Source organism: Athene noctua, chromosome 3, assembly GCF_965140245.1.
Source record: "Athene noctua chromosome 3, bAthNoc1.hap1.1, whole genome shotgun sequence".
Taxonomy (NCBI): Eukaryota; Metazoa; Chordata; class Aves; order Strigiformes; family Strigidae; genus Athene; species Athene noctua.
Genome location: NC_134039.1, coordinates 82,237,288 through 82,255,100, shown reverse-complemented (window position 1 = coordinate 82,255,100; position 17,813 = coordinate 82,237,288). Strand labels below are relative to the sequence as shown.

At 38.8% G+C, this 17,813-nt stretch overlaps 1 protein-coding gene across 1 annotated transcript in view; it reads left to right on the top strand.

Annotated features, from left to right (window-relative positions):
• The first annotated feature begins 849 nt into the window (after positions 1-849).
• Positions 850-17,813, top strand: part of CELF2 (CUGBP Elav-like family member 2) — a 382,663-nt gene continuing 365,699 nt past the window's right edge. Inside the window, exon 1 of the mRNA XM_074903509.1 lies at positions 850-963. Within this exon, the coding sequence (XP_074759610.1) occupies positions 911-963 (53 nt within the window). The 5' untranslated portion in view covers positions 850-910. The remainder of the gene's footprint in view (positions 964-17,813) is intronic.

Here is a 17,813-nt window from a genome sequence, read left to right as displayed (position 1 = left end):
GATCTGGAGGATGCTTATTTTTTAAGCGGCAACAAAACGAAGAAATGGATTTGATGGAATTATATAGACACCTTTTCCCCTTTCAAACATCCAAAGGGTTACATCTGTCTTTGAATTATTAGGCTTTTTATTATTCCACCATAATAGCAGTCTTGCTATAAATCAGACTGCTTTCAGTCACAGCTTCAGCTTACAAGTCTATCAAGTCTGATAGATTAAAAAAAAATTAACAGGGAAGAACGATGATTCTGTATTCAAAAGGTTGTGAACTGTTTTTAATGTGTGTATCTGTGTGTCTATATGGGGGTGAGGGGAGGAGGGAAGGGTGGGAGAGGAGTTGCATTGGAAAATCTGTCCTTTAAAAGTGTCAAACTCCAACCTGCACAGAATAGGGAAAGGGAGACCCCCAGCAACCTTCAGAAAATAATATAAAAGCAAACCTCAGAGGTGGAAGAAAATACCCAAAAGGAGAAGACTGCAGCTTGCAGTAATCTGTAAATGATTGCTGGCAAAGACTGGAGGCTTCAAGCCTGAGCTGTGTTTGTTCCAAAAGAAAGCCAAGAAGGACGGTGTTAATAAAGAGAGATTTAACTGAGGGCTGTGCTTGGAATAAAGTGGGCTACAAAAAGGTCAAATTTGATCAGTTGGAGCAGATTACAAGGGCTTTAAAAGGTAGTGGTGAAGAAATGAAACTGGGACTGTGGAGCAATATAGCACAAGATTGATTTTGGGGGTGGAGAGAAGCTGGGACAAGTGCTTATCAGCTTGAGAAGGAGGAAGAGCTGTGCTGGGTTTGTTGTCATTCCCACACTGAGTAGAGTACTTGCTGCATTTGTGGTTAGGCTTCTCTGCCGTGGTGTGGTGGTTTATTTTTTTTTATATATATAATATTGTTGTTATTATTACTAAAATGGTGTCTATAATCTCTGATTTGGATCCTCTGAAAAGCTGGAAAGTTTTAAGGTAGGCCTATGTTTTCTTCTGTTTGGTAGAGGCATTTTTGGTTTAGCCCTAAATTAACTAGAGCTTGAGTTATAATCAAAATGTGAGCCCTGGGCTTAAGTAAGAGAGGAGTTTCTGGTAATTAGAGCCCTTTTTAAGATACAGCAAACCTTTAAGCAGATGTTTAGAGAGACCCAAGGGAGATTTTTAAAATATACTTCTCGGTGTTACAGTGCAGTGTGGATTTTTTTTTTCTTTTTTTTAAGGAGAGATTGCTCTGTAAATTCAAGTTAATAGTAAAGGCTCACACCAGTTGAAACTGTAGGTTTAACTCTCTGCTTTCCTCACTGTGCTCGGCAGGGGAACGGGTGGGAAACTTCAGAGGAGCATAAAACAGAGTGAAAGTTGATCAAGAAGTGAGAAATAGTCTTGGGGGAAGCAAGAGGGATAAACGTGCTTGTTTCGTTTTCTTGTTGAAACTCCCACAGTTTGTTGTCCCTTTAAGGCATGTGTTTGATATTTGGAAGTTGCTACTGATTTTTACCTTCAGCACTGCTTTTTTTAATAGTGAAAAAATTATAACTCGAACTGTTAAAAAGAAGGATAAGGGGAAAAAAATAATGACCTTTAATGCCTGCTGCACAGTACTATATGTCTGTGTTTAATGCTGCTATAAGTGCCTGGGTTTGCCTTATTTAGAATCCGGACATGTGAAAAGTTTGCAGATGGTTTGCAGAAACTTCACTGAAACATCTGGGAATGTAAATGGTGAAATTATAAAATTAGTTAAATATAAAGTTAAGTATATTTCCCTCTGCTCTTATGTAAAACATGAAGCTGCACCTAATACAGTATATATATATTTTTTTTTAGGGAGTAAATTACAGGGATTTTGAGGGGGTGTGTGAATTGTGATATTATTATGAAATATATATAGCATAATAATATTTTAAAGTATACTTTAGCTTTTTGCTACAATGTTTTAAAGAACTTAATGTGTCCTGAGCTGAAAGAGGAAAAACAACCCTTCAAAAGTCAGACTATAAAGTCTACTTACGTGAGTAGGGTTTTTTCCTCATATTTGCAGAGTGTTGAACTTTCTTTTATCAGAAGTTTAAATTTCTCTGACCATCTTCTGAGCTTGTGTTTAGGAACGTGGACTAAAATCCTTTATCCTTGTCTGTGGTATGAGACTTGGCATAGCAGTCTTCTTGCAAGGGTTTTTTTGTGGGTTTTTTTTTCTTAAAGTCATTTAGGACTGTCAGCACAGAATGATGAGTTTCTATTTGACTTCCAAAACTTCAGTGGGGATGTTAGCTCAAATGTAGTGTTATGCAGGATGGTGGAGTGCAGGGCTGTGATTGGCATCTGGGATGAGTGGTCACACTACATCGGACCAGAGCCAGGGTGACTTCTGTGAATCATCACCAATGAATGCCAGTAAAGTGCTTTTTCAGAGCTCCATATGTGTTGTCTTACAGTGTGTGTGCTGCAGAAAAGCTATTCTAGGAATTATTTTTAAAGTTTATGTAGCTCTATGAGACTACTTCTGATTCTTTTGCTACTCAAGTCAGGTGATGCCAGGTTTTTGCTGAGTTGAGGGATGACACAGAGGACTTGTAAATTGGAAAGGAGGAGACACTGTTGCCCTCCTGAAGAATTGTGTTTTCATAGAAAAATTATGTTTACATGGCCATAGGAGAAATATCACCCTGGCAATTTTTCCCTACAGCATGACTGAAGTTTCCCAACTTTTGTGTGTGAATCTGGAGATTACAGCTGTATGGACACACAGTAGGACAAAGATGTAATTAAGTCAATTTTACTGGATATTTCTTTGTGTAGTTACTGTGTATGATTACAGCAGCAACTCTGTATGGATGTGACATTGTGCAGATCAACTGTAGGATGCAGAGGGCTAAGAGGTGGGAAAAGGCAGTATGTAATATAAGTGAAATGATCACTGATAGTAAAAAAAGAGTCAACATGCAGCTCATGTGGCTTGTGACTTATTAAATTGTAATGCCACTTCTACCTATTCTTATAAATTTTAGTTCCTCTTCTGGAAGCTGATTTCCAGCCTGTTTGATACCTCTGAGTTTACTGTTTTTAGTGTCTCCCCTCTATATATCAAGGGAGCCTGTAGCTAATATTTATAAGAAATAGAGGAGTGTTTCTCCGTGTTTCTCCATGTTTCTCTTAGGTGGCAGAAGGCAATTCTTTAAGACCCAAATGAAATGCTGTAGCAAATGCTACAATCAGCTCAACAGTAGTGCCCTATGGTGGCAAATTCTCAATTTTGTTTTTCCTTGTGCACCCCCTGTAATTTATTCTGTGACTCGCTCACAGTTTGTGACCTGCTTAGCTGGAAAAAGACTGAAGGATGCAGATGTCATGGAGGCGGGGGGGGTGGGGGCGGGAATAATTGCATTGGGGTTTAATAATTCCCAGGGACTCGGAGAAGCTGCCTTGGTGCTGGTTACCCCCACCCCAGCTCTGGCTCCTTTGCCCTGCTTCCCAAATCCCCTGGAAGCACATTCTTTGCCCTCTGAATAAAGGTAATAATAAAAGAAAAAGTACAATATAACAACAGACAAGGCTGTGGCTGGTGGTGCAGCCTAATGCGTGGGAGAGATGGTATTAGAGGATGGCAGGGGATTTTGCTGGACTTCACCCAGCAGGGCTGGGAGAGCTAGCAGAGTTATTAAAATAAATAAATGGAAATATGGTGTGTGTGTGTATATATAATATTACATCAGGTCTCCCTCTTCCATTGTGTCTGTTTAGGGTAGGATGGTGAGAGTTCACAGAATCATCGAGGTCGGAAAAGACCTTGAAGATCCTCCAGTCCAACCATTGATCTAACACTGACAGTTCCCAACTACCCCAGATCCCTCAGCACTATGTCAGCCCGACTCTTAAACCCCTCCAGGGATGGGGACTCCACCACCTCCCTGGGCAGCCCATTCCAATGCCCGACAACCCCTTCTGGAAAGAAATGCTTCCTGATATCCAGTCTAAACCTTCCCTGGCCATTCCCTCTTGTCCCGTACTTTGTTGCAATACTTTCCGGCAAGTCACAGCACCCACTGGCTTCACGTTACAGCAAGAGGGGGGGGAACTCATGGGCTCTAAACACAATTTAATGTGCAGACAAAACCCACTTCAGAAAATACTTTATTGTGCTGGATTTCTTCATAGTGATCTGAATATTAACGTTATTGGGGAGTAATCTGTGAGAGTTTGTGGATGTATTTCCTTTTTCTCCTGTTGTCTCATTTCAGATAAGCTCCCAGCATAAGATCTATGCTTTGACATTAACAAACTGCTACCTGATCTTCCCTTTTTAGAAGCCTTCTCACTTTTCGTAGTGAGACTACAATAAGTGCCATGTCTGCCTCTTTGGAGTTCAGGCCTTTATAAAAGCCTTCAGAGCCTTACCAGCAAATGATGTGTGTTCACCTAGCCCTCTGCAGACACAGAAATCCCATTTACTTGTCTCCAAAATGTTACAGAAGTTGGGATCTAGCCCCCCTAGTGCATAAAAGAGAATGAGATCAGCAATTGTTACTCCAGAGATGTCTCTAATCCCTGTTCAAATCTTCCCGGACACGGGTTTGTTCCTCGTATGTGACAGGGCCAGCTTTGGTCACTATTGCTGAAGCCTGTGCTCTGGGACCCTACAACAGCAAAAACAGAACTGTAGCCTGGCAGGGAGAGACACAAAAAGGAGGGGGGAATAAAATCCTTCAAGGCCACATCTCCTCTCTTGCTTTTCTCCCTTAAATTGGCTCCAACAAGGCTAGATGCAGCACTATAAATCACATGAGTTACCTATACAGGGAAGACCTTGTACCCCTTTGCATTCCTGTCTGAAGAAGTATGTGACCTTTCTATGGCTTATAGCTGAGGAAAAAAAAAGTTGTTTTTAACTTGACTTCGCAACCTCAAGGTGAAATCCAAGCAAAGAGTAAGAGTTTTCACTCAGATGAGCAGTCAACTTACAGTCTGTGAAGCAGTGAATCTTGCTGTACTGCTCTGCATACAGATGACCTGAATTTCACAAGTCCTATTGAACTGGCCCGTACAACTTGGCTAGTGGAGTGGGGAACATCTTGTTTGGAACAGTCACATGTCAGGCGGATGTACCAGTTCGAGTGTTCTCTCAAAAATGCCTTTTTCCACCACAAACACCATCCGAACAACATGTAAATGGTTTGGCTTTTCAGGAAAAAAAATTTTTTTCATGCTTGGCAAGTCAGTCCAGGAAGAGCAATTTCAGCCTTGTTGGTGTTTGTGTTATGAGCTATTTTAGATTAAAAACTCCTATCCTCACACCCTGCTCCTGTGATTGCCTGTGAATTAAGGTGGGTTAAATAGAGTCAAGGTGTTCATACTGGGAAATGGGTGAGGAAAGTACACACAACATCTCAGATTTAGTTGTTGGCATAGAACAATAAGCCGAGGTAACTGTAGAGATGAGAGTCTTGTTCCTGTTTTGACTTTTACCTTTCCATTTTAGCAAAGATAAGGCATCCTGTACTTTTTTCAGTATCTGAACAGACCAGTTAAGTGCATGGACCCCGAGCACAGAACTACTGTTCATAAAAGGAAGTAAAAAAAATTATTTCACATGTTCTTTACTCTGAGGACCTGAACAATGTTGTCTCCACCCACTACTCAAAACAAAAGAAAACAAGCCCTGAATGTTTGGCCCAAGAACATAATGCTGGACTCCATAGTCAACACGAAATACAGATAATGGAATTTCAGATGTCAGTGGAGAATACAAATTCCCCTATAATTGCCACAATATGCTTGCTTTTTAAAAAAGTATGTGTGAAAGGAGGGTGTGTGTATCTCGTAATAAGTAAAAACACATTTGAAAAATGGTTTTCCTGTTAACCCTTCCAAAAATACAGATTGTGTCAGAGATGGCACTGAAAGAGATGTTAGTGAGGGTCACATAAATCCCGAGTCGTGATGCAGATGAGTATCACCAGGGGGATGACGGTTGTTACTAAGCTCTGGTATATACAATATGAACAGCAAAACATAGTCTGGATTCCTCTGCTTTCAGTTTGAACATGTAACTCTATAATCACTCAAGTGAGTAATACGAGATGAAAAATTAGGGACAGCTATATTGAAGTATGAGTTTTTAATCACTTTTCATCTTTTGTGTCTGTGCTTCATCTGTACTTTGTAGAGGAAAATACTGACAGGAGTTTTTTTGTTTGGCTTTTTTTCTTAAGAAGGCAGGATATATGGGGTGACTGAAAAAGTAAAGACAACAGAAAATACCAGATTAGGATGTAACACACTCCTGCATCCATTGTTGATGGCTGAGAAAGTCATCTAGTCCTTCTCTAAGCCTGTGCAGATTTATTCCTGCATCTTTATTTTTCCCCTGATTAAAATTCAATATCACTCTTTTTTCAATAAGAGGTTATTCTCCGCTGTTTTACTAAAAACAATCCACTTTTCATATCAAGCCTGTATACAAGCTTATTACATCTTGTTCATTTGGACATAAGTTGTTAAATCTTCCAGGTGCTTTATGGGGGATTTAACCATCCAATTCAAATAAATGCTCTATCACAAAGAGGTTTACTTACTATTTCTGCTATGTTCCTTTGCCTAATTGTTTAAATTGCCCTAACTCCTAAAACATAATATAAAATTACTGCACCAGCAACACGGATGCCAAGCAAGTCTATGATGGTATATAGTAACACTTTCCCAGCCACCAGTGATTCGTAGTTCAGGGACTTCCTATGCCGGTAGTGATGTCTTTTTCTTGATGAATTCTTCATCCTTGAATTTATCTGACTGGTTTTAGCTTTAACTTCAAGCCCACAACATCTTGCAGCAGAGGGGACGGCTCTTTTACCTGTAAATGTGTCTTGCATCCATGTTTTGGGTCATGTGGTAGCTGTTTGGAGTGGTTTCCTTGCTAAATCCTTGAGACATTGAGTTCAGATTCCTTTCTTTTGAGGGAAGGGAGAGGTTGTGTTGTTTCAGCATCTATTATAACCCCAAAGTTAATTCCTGATTGGTGATTAGCAACATCCAGTTACGTGGACACGTGTTACAGGATGGAGGTAAAAACAGAATCATCGTGATATATACATGCATTTCACCTACTATTTAATCATCTTTTAAATCAACGAGAGTCCTAACATACTTCCGCAGATCTCTGCAGCTCTTTCATAAGTAACCCATTGCAAATTTTAAGCTTTGTCTGGTTCAGCACTCAGGAACTGAAGTAAGGAGGAAATTGCCTGTAGAAAGAAAAGGTAACTGGGCAGTGGCAGTGTTACATTGTGCCTTGAGAGATAAGGTTATAATTTCAAGCTTTTCCCAGGCTTTCTGTGTCCGTATGGATGAGTTACTTAATCTCCGTGTGCCTCAGTTCCCACCAGTAAAATGGAGTTGTTAATACCTGTCTTATCTACTTTGGCTCTAAACTTTTCATGGCTATAGGGATGTATGGCTCTGTCCGTACAGAGCCCACAGCAGGGCTCAGCCTTGGGCTGGGCTTTTCACTGCCTGCCCTCATGAAAATAATTTACTTCACCGAAACTGGAACTTAACTCTTTTGAGAAAAGTAATTCCTTGCCCATTTATTAAAAGCCTTTCTTCAGTAAATCTGCCTTTGCAAGGCAACTCCACAAATGAGCCACTCAAATTCCTCGCGTGCCCCGGCTTTTTTTCCAATAAGTAGTTAGGATGAAGCTGGTTTGAGCCTGGAACCCAGAGCTGAATGATCTGGCTGAGTTTTGCCTAATGGCAAATTATTTACCTTGGGGGTCTGGTTTTCTTATTTTTCCCTTTTGTTTTGGGGTGTTTTGTGTGTGTGTGATGCTTCTGTTCAGCTACCCTTTATAAAAGTTTCTAAGCTCAGTTACTGTTCTGCTTTATTAACCTCCCTCGAAGCTTAGTCTCTCCTTTGGTATGAAGTTCCTTCTCTGCATAGCTGCTCTTTTCATGTCTGATTGCTGCACATGTGAATAATTATTTTCATAGTTTCACTTCTTGCTCTCCCTCATTTTTCTCCCCAGTTGACAAGCCACTTTACTCACCTGTGTTTCATCACCTTCGTTCAGCAATACCTGTGCCACATTGGCATTTTCCCAGCCATTGGTTGCATACCCCACTGTCCTCGGGGAGGGGTGTCATTAGAGCAGTGAAACTCTTCGAGCACTTATTATTACAGCATTGCCTATGTCACAGAGTCATCAAGGTTGGAAAAGACCTTGAAGATTATTTAGTCCAACCATTAACCTAACACTGACAGTTCCCAACTATATCACATGCCTCAGTGCTATGTCGACCTGACTCTTAAACCCCTCCGGGGATGGGGACTCCACCACCTCCCTGGGCAGCCCATTCCAACTCCCAACAACCCCTTCTGGAAAGAAATGCTTCCTAATATCCAGTCTAAACCTTCCCTGGTGCAACTTGAGGCCATTACCTATCACTTATTACTTGGTTAAAGATACTCATGCCTAGCTCTCTGCAACCTCCTAACCAGGCTTTACACATAACCTCCTTTATAACAGGTTTTGTTTTGTTCAAGAGAGATTCATTAAAGATCTCTTGCACCCCTGCTAGTTTTAAGGTGTCATACCAAGGATGGAGTGAAGGAAAATGAAAACATGGAGATTTGAAGTCTCTCTTGTTGGGCCTTTACATCAAGATCCAGATTTTCCTTTGCTTGACCTGAGCAGGATCTGAATTTCTCATCTGCAAGGAAAACAGTCTAGCTGTTCCCTATGGTTTGTCTGCTGGGTATCACTGCCTCTAAAGTGGACTTCAGGAGCTTCACTTTCAGGAGCTAAAAAATACTCTATGGCACTAAAAAAATTCTTAGTATAACCTAAATGTTACCATCCAACTTCTTTTATATGAGCAGCTGAACATGCTTTTACCCATAAGACTTTAATTTTCCTTCATTAAAAAAAAAAAAAAAAAAAACAAAATCCAAACCAAACAACACCACCAGTCTCGTATGGATTGCATTTCTATATAAGTTTCTCACATGCTTCTTCTTTGATTGTGTGTGTTTCCCTATGTTTCATCACAAGAGAAAGAAATTTCTCAGGTTTTTTATTCCTCATCTGGGAAAATCTGTGCATCCCTTGTGTACTGAGTTCGTTTTGATCATTCATTACAGGATACTTGCTCTTGAGTTGGTCCCAAGCTGGTATTAGTGTACCACTTTGTTACTGAACTCCTGTTGAGCTGGATACTGGTTTTTCTGTTGTTGTTCATTTGTTTTTTCCAGCTGAATTTTAAAACTGAAGTTTTTCTAATGGTAGAAATACTGGGAGGCTCCAATGTTTATCACAATAATTGTACTGTCTCCCTTTTGTTGAATGTTTGGATTTTGGTTTATTGTAAAAATCTGTCATGTCAGTTGTACTATATTTCTTCTTTTCTTTTTTTTTTTTTTTCTTTTCAGATTTCAAGTTAAATTGTCTGTAGCTGCTTATCTTCAAGAAATGCTTTATATAGATAATTTTTATCTGTTTAAAAATTAATTTAATTGTTCAGGTAACTTTGCAAGCATCTTTAGTACTGGAAGACTGATTCTCAGCTTAACATACCTGAACTGCATACTACAATTTTGTATTAAATTAGTAGATCAGTGAAGCCAGAATTTAGCTGGGGCCGGAAATCTTGGTATGATTTTTGAGTGACTTGATTAAGCATATTCAATCCAACAATTTGTAAGATACTATAAAAAGCTTTAAAGTAAAAAGGGAGGAGAGAGTAGATTTTTTCTTTAATTTTAAGACTCTTATTTTTAAATAGGGCTCTTGGTTTCCAGGTGACAAAAAAAAAAAAAAAAATAGAATTATAAAAAGGACTTCAAGAGAGTCTTTGAAGTGGTGGACATTCCAGTTCTGACTGAAAAATGTGGACTCAATAATCTTTCTCCACAAAGAATAGGTTATAAATATACAAGTGAATTAATCTACATGTGTTACCCCAGCACTACCCTTCCCGTTACACTTACCTTGAACCAGGAGCCACTGACAGATTTCAAGTTGAGACTACCTAATTCTGCAAAGAGTAACTAAATTCACCTTCAAGCATTTGTAGGATGAATTTAACTTCTCAATCTCTTAGGCTGTAATTAATCTTCAAGCAAGCAAGGGTTCACTGCATATTAATCTGAGGTCCCTGGGAAGTTTGCATGGCTTTCCATGCAGCTTCCTTCAGGAAGTACTGGGTCCGTGATCCGTGTTATATATTCGAGCCTTAATTTTTATGTGCCCTGTCAGTAGAGTACATGGACCTTCAGCTGGACATCCTTTCTGCCCTGGTGTGGTCTGAGGGAAGAATTTCAGTCCCACCAGTACCTGGGACTGCTGAGGCTGGTGGGTGCCCCCGTAGCCTTTGGACTTGCCCCTTGTTGGAAAAACTGGCCTTGCCAAGAGTTACAAAATGTTGTTGACTGGAGTCAAGTTTTGGTTGGACATGCCAAAATAAAGGATTTATATAGCCTGGGAAGAATTACAAGCTTGGAAGGGGGAGATAGGTATTAAAGATCTCAAATGGGGTGATGGGGAGAAAAGTATTTAAACACTGATGTAAACTTTCATTGACTCCAAGAGGAATTAATTGGCAAGGTCTTTTATGTGACTTTTGGGGTTAGATTTCCAGCTGACATGAACTGACAAAGCTTCGTTGACTAAGATCTACTGAATTAGAGTAACTGGGAGTTGGGGCCCATGTGTTTGCAGAAGGCTTGACATCTTTCTTCTACACATAAAGTTTCTGTATCTAATAGGAGAAAAAATGTCTTGGTCAGAGCACTTACTATGTTAATTAATTCCAGCCTGTTGATGCACACTCTCTCTGAAGTCTGGACTCTAAAAAGCTCTTGGGAATAAGGTTACATTAAGTTTTAATTTTCTAGTTATTTTTTCCTGTATTTAAAAGAAACAGATGACCTAACTCTTTGCTCTTTAGTCAGCATTCAAGCAGATGAAGAAATTTAGCATAATCTATTAACAAACTTGTGACTTTCTAGGTTGCCGGCAAGCTATGTAAACTAACTATATAAGTTGCATACCAACTTTAAATCATTGGAAAGCGGTAACAGGAGAAACCAGACTTGATGTATTGTAATTCTTTTTTTTTTCCGTGACACCCGTTTGAGCTGATAGTTTCCCATTTCTTGTAAAGGGATTTTTATTTATTTATTTTTATTTATTTCTGAAAAAAACATTTGTATTTTTAACTCAGAACAACGTGGTTCCCATATATAGCTCTGGGACTGCTCTTAGACTGAGTTCAGATCTCCTTGCTGTTGGCTGAGAGTTGCATATGCATCTGTGGGCAGTAAGTTGCTCTGTTTGTCATGACATGCATTAAAATCTGTGGTTAATGAGAACTTACATCGTGCACCAGGTCTTACAAGTGCAACTGCAGTCTTGTCCCATGATGCCTCAAAGCTGGCCAGAATGCTATTTTTTATTTTTATTTTTGAGGTCTTCTCTTACATCTTTACCCTCATTCTCCTCATAAGAACAAATAAATGCAGTCTCAGTTCTCCACCCCCATACCCCAGGAAAAAACAAGTTACTCTCTTATTAAGAGGTCCCCTAATTTAGAAGTACCCTTTCTAGCAGTATTTTCTATAGTAAACTACAAACTGAATTTCTCCATTGGTTCGAGTCTGGGATGCAGTTATTGCACTTTACATCCTTTCTTCCCTATCTAATGTGTAGATACTGTACAACCATGCACAGCAGAGTGTCCAACAACAAAAACAGGTAATTATTCTTGCAGTGACAAAATGACACAAAGATTCTGATCCACTGCAATGAAAAATCGTGTCATTCACATTGACGTGGTTGAGTAAAGGCAACAAGAAGAATGAGCGTGGATGAAGCTGCAGATCCAGTTCCAGGAGGCATAACTTCATTCTGTTGACATGCAGAGAAGTTACCATTGCCAGAATTATTTTTTCTAGAGTTAGAGGTTTACTGGGCAGGCATCATAGCAGAAAAGTCCTAGGAAAAGACTTCAGTTAATTTACAGAAAAAATATCATAGTCACTGTTTAAGAAAAATAAAACAAATTAAAACAAAATGTCTTGTAATGTACAGAAAGCTAGCTTGAATGTACCCTGTAACTGTATTAATCTCACTGCACTAATCATTGCCTTGTTTTCCCATTAAACTCTCTGCAAGTTATTACAGGGTTGATTGTACATAGTGTATTGGCAATTCAGGCTGTAGATTAAATTTAAGCAGATATTCTGAAAATAGAGTCTATAACAACAGGGGAAAAACAAGCTCTGTTGATGACAATGGGCAATGTATACAGGGAGTTTGTGATCTGGACATGAAACGATGGTGGGCTCCAGGTTGCCACATCATAAAACATGACAACTTGGAGGAAAGAATGCATTCTGCATTTATGATTTTTATTTTTTTTTTCCCGCCATTTGTTCTTATAATACACAACAGCAGTCAGACCACACAGGAAGTCTGCACAAATTGACACGGTGAAAGTGGGATGGGAAAGCAGAACTAGTTCAGCAGCAAAGGGTTGGACATTTTTTATTTTTACACCAACTGGAAGCTTAGTGTGGCACTACTGAACAAAATCATCTTTGCAAGGAGGAAGCTGTATGATCAGTATGTACGACGGTTTCCTAAGATGTGATGATCTGGAACAGAGCAGTTACCTCTACATGGTATCTTTGTATCTTCTCAGTAGTAGCAGCCAATTTCTAATTCCTTCAGGAAAATGATAAAAAATGTGCTTTAACTGAAGGGTTCCTTAAGTAGTTAGCTAATAATTTCAGACCTAGAAGGACTTGCTTACGAGGAGTGTTTAATTACAGAGGCAAAGAATTGTACAGAATAACAAGCACTTCTCAGAAATGGTGATTTAGGCTTTTGTTGCTTGAATTTTATTATAACACAAAGGGGGAAAAAAAATAATCTTGTGAGAGATCTGAAACCAATAAACCGCATGACAATTAGCTCACAGGATACTGTGCCAGTAGATACCATGGGGGCCAAATGGTTAGAATTAAAAAAAAAAATATTTTTATGGATGATGTGAACATCTACAATTAGATAGGATTAAAATGGATGGTGAAGGATGTAAGTCCTTACACTTTGGCCAACTACTATCTGAGGTTGAGAAGAATCTTGCCTTATTTGGCAACATATCCCTATCCTTGTAGGCTTTTTGTACCTCTTAGGGATGGAAGGTCATATAAAACAAACTCCCATCTGATCCCATGAGACAATTCCTGTGTTATGTAAGAGTGTTAAAATCCTACTAATTGAATTTTCTTTCCTAATACTGAATTCTAACAGCATTTACTCTATTGGTGCAATGCATGAGTTGAAAGAATACATCTTTCAAGCCTTATATTACTAAAGAATCTACTTTATTTAACAGTATTATACATGGTATCTTAACCACTTTGTGGACCAATGAGTTCGACAGGGTAATTTTGCATTGCATTAAAATAATTATCCACCACCATTTGAACTTCGTGTACTCTCAGATAGGTAAATTGTATACTTTAGCAAGCCAGTATGCATTCCGAAATTGTTATGGGAAAGATTTGCATTAGGAAAATGTAGACTTCCTCCCCCTCCTTCCCATGATAAAAATCTCCATACACAATAGCTGTACTGCCACATGTCATGGGGACATTGTGTAAATTACAGAGTTACAAATTTGTCAGCCTAACCAAATGTCTGAAAGAATAATGTCATATTAGTTATATTTCAGCTGTAAGCCTGGCCTGTTTTAACCTTGATTTGTGTGGCAGCTAGCCATACCAACAGCTTGTGCATGGTTGATTATAAACAACTTTGTTTTAATGTAACAAGATTCTCATTTAATTCCTGGGAGCTTGATGCAATGGTGATCAAAGATAAATTCAGATATATCCCTGAGGTAAAGGATTAGATTAGACTGACCAGAAAAGACAAGGTCCTGAAGATTTCAAGATCATAAAATCTTTTGTATGTGGTAATTTAAACTTTCTGAAGTTGAATATCGCACTTGAAAATATATAGATGGAGAACTGCAATATGTGCATAACAAGCCTCGATATAACTTGGAGAAGTTTTGATTTTCATTTAATTCTACTTTTGTGGGGCAGGACCTGTATGTGCAACCAAGATCTCTGTACATTTTACTTTTTTTTTTTGTTGTTGTTGTTTTTAAGAAAAGCTTTATTCATTTGGGATGGCAAGTTATTTTTCCTTTACATTGTCTTTCCACATTAGGAATGTAAATCTTATTCTGGAAGAGCTGGAATCCTTGAAATCTTTTTTTCTTTTTTGGGGGGTTTGTGTGTGTGTCTTGGATGGATCCTCTTGCACTGAATCAGGTGCAGATTCAGACTTGGAGACATGGGCTCCTGCTTTGGGTTTTTTGATATTTCTGGTGGGTTTAGTGTTGTTAGGAGGTTTTTGTGTTGTGGGTTGTTGGGGTTTTTTCCTTTTATTATTATTTTATTAGTTTTGGGGTGGGTTTTATTTTGGTTTAGGATTTTTTTTTATTGTTGTTTTTTTGTTGGTGGTGGTGATGATTAAAAGTGTCATTGTCTGAAGCAGTGTACCTGAGAGGCTTTCTGTCTTTACTTGAAAGTCTATTTTCAGGAGGCTTAAGAAAATTTAGTAATTTTGAGATTACAACCTCCTTGTCAAGCATTTCAGAATCTGGGCCAGAAGTTCAAAAGAGGTGGCAGGGTTTAAGCTAACATTTGTATCTGGCTGTACTTATACATCTGCTTCCTACATAGGGTGGAAGGGACTGTAATGTTTATTTTGAAATCAGCAATAATCAGTTCAGGTCTGTAAATGTCAAACATGAGGGATTTGGTTACATGAGCATCAAAACCTCATTTTGAACGTTCCCTCTTTCCCTCTTAGAGAAAAAGTACAACTCTTGCCTTCAAACAGAAGCAAACCTTTACACAAAAACAGTTGGTAAGGTTGGGAATTTTTTTTTTTTCTTCTCCCCCAAGTCTTCAATTCCTGATTTGTTTGTTTGAGAATGAGAACCATGAACTTTACTGTTTTGTGTGGTGCTGCCAATGGCACAGGGGTGGGGAACAGGAGTAATTACCTAAGGCTCTTCATTATGAGTTTGATACTTGTATCATAAGGCAATACAGTGTTGCCCATCATCCTGCTGCTGGGAAATCTTTAGGAGTAAAGATAATGAATCCAGCGCTGCAGTTTTTGTATTTACAAATTTGCTTAGCTCTGGAAAAAAAAATTATTATGTGAATGGGGATTTCTAGACTAAAGCACACAGGGAAAAGGCACAGATTTTCACATGTACACACAGGCTTTTAAGGTCAGTAACACTTTTTTTCAGTCAGAAAGTAATAACACACAAATTTGGTAGTAATTTTTTTGATATATAGAATCATATAGTGGGTTTTACTTCTAAGATTATTACACAATCTTAGGACTTGCTTTGAGACCTAGATTTCTTTTGTGGTTGTCAGCCCATCAGTTTCTGAAACAGGAATCACACAAAGATTTCTGACCTTACAAGGTAACAGAAATTACACTTCTAAATTCCACATGATCTTCAGACCAAATGTTCACTTCTGCTTTCAGGTGTGATACTTCCCCTTCAGTCTGGACTACCTGTGATATAAATGTTTCTTGATTCCAAATGAAAGGATCAGTCCTGTTTCTGGGCTAAATTTTCATGGTCCTCTTAAATGCCTGGTATAGAAACTAAGTAAAATCCCTGCCCAAGATCTATAGAAGACATCAGCTTGTGAAGCTTTCTGACAGTGTGCTTCAGCAAAAGATTTTTTAAGTCATTTAAAATAGTTTAGTTCTTTTATATTCTCATGCTTATGGCTCGCTGATTTAAAGATCTGTTATTTTTAAGACTTCATACCAGTACTAATCAATCTTAGCTGCATGTCCCCAGATTATGTGTGAAAACGATGTATTTATGTTTTTATTTGTCAAAGAAGACTCTAAGCCAAACCAAAGGCTTAATAATCATTGAGTGCTGGGTGGGGATCTTTTTGTTTAGCTGTGTTTGTCCTGGAGATTGTCAAGCTGAACTATTTGTTTAAAAGAAACAAAATGAAAATGAGAGGTCTATAGCCAAGTTTTCAAATGATCCTCTTGCTCACTGGCACTTGCGGAGACAGGAAAAGTGATGGCTAGAGCTTCAAAAATCTTTCATGCTCTCGCTTTTTGGAATTTGACTCCTAAGAGAGGCTGGCCTTTTGCCTGCACCCTGAGATTAGCCTGAGCACTGGGTTTTTTTCCATTCTGCACAGTCTAAAATTAAGACACTGTTTGGGAAGTTTTTAAGCCAGATCCTGTTAAGACATCTCCTTTGAGGTACTAGCCACCTTTAACTCTTCTTGACTTCAAAGAGTCTTGATGATTGAGTTCCATACCAGCATATCAAAACTGAAACAGACTCCCACTTTAGGGGAGGTTTGCTTTCATTAGGTTTTGAAACTCTCTTGCCATTTCTTGTCTGTGAATCTCAGTTGTTTCTAATACTGCGTTTAACTTTGCTGTGAACTTTTGTTTGGCAAAGGAAGGTATTTGCTTGTTTGGGGCAGGCTGAGTTTTTACTGCTTTGCTTGAATTTCCTGGTGTTCTCCAAAATCACAGTCATTTACTTGGGAATCTTGCCAGTGTTTTAGACTTCAAATAGTGATAGTAAGATTTGTGTGCTCATTTGAGGCTTACATAAGGCTAAAGCTAATATTTGTGGGCATGATTAAATCTGTTTGGTATTTTGGTGGGGAGGGATGTATCTAGCTTATGAGTTATGCTTGCTGCCTTGTGGGGATTCTTATGAAATGTAGCAGCAACTCAACAGGTTATATAGGAGAGGGAGAGTTAAAGCATAGTGCTGATACTCATAAATCAGTAGATTAGTGCCTGCCTTACACCTCTTAATAAAAATAGCAGAGAACAACCTTATCAACACACATGTAATCAAGTAAACAAGTGTCATATTCATATACAAAATAGATTTTTATCATTCTTCTGCTTCACCATGTGATTGTGCAATGAAGCACTCGCAGGAGATGAGTTAATACATGTTTGACAGTTTCAGTCCAGAAAAAAAAAAAAAAAAAAAAAAAGAAAAAGAAAGGAAAAGAAAAAGAAAATTATGAATGCTATCATAGGGCAGGTAATTGGGATGTGGGGGGGTGAATGTCCACATTTGAACTTCTGAACTGTCAAGCATACAAACCTGCTGCTTCCTCTCTGAAACAGGTGACAGGCTGGTTATAAATTTTGTGAACACCTGGACTAAACAAAAGCGGCATTTGCTAAATCTTCCAAATAATGAGAGCTGACACTGATACATCAATTAACAGGCTGATTGCTTGTTCTTCTACATGTACACTATTTTGATTGGTAAGTGGGAAGTTTGGGGACCCAGAAAGAAGAGGAGGCCAAAAAAATGTATTCCTAGAAAGAAGTGGTCTTACAAAAGGAAGAGGAGAAGAAGGAGAAAGAGGAGTTGAAGATCAGAACTGGAGGACAGATCTGGGAAGTGAAGCAAGTCCTGGAGATGAGGAAGATGGGTAGAGATGAATGTTGGGGAATGCCTGGAGACCTTGGCTGATGATGCCCAAGATGGGTAACTTCACGCAGTAGCACAGCGTGGGCCAACACAATATCCTATTCAACCTTCCCAGATGGGGGATGTTGATACATTGTGGATGCAGCATGAATGTAGTACCTGAGGTGATCAAATAGAGTAAAACTGAATGCCCTTGGTTCCTAAATAACTCCTTGAACTGCCATGAATGGTCTGCTGAAACATGTAACAGATATTGAAGCTCGCATACGTAAGGTCACTCCTTA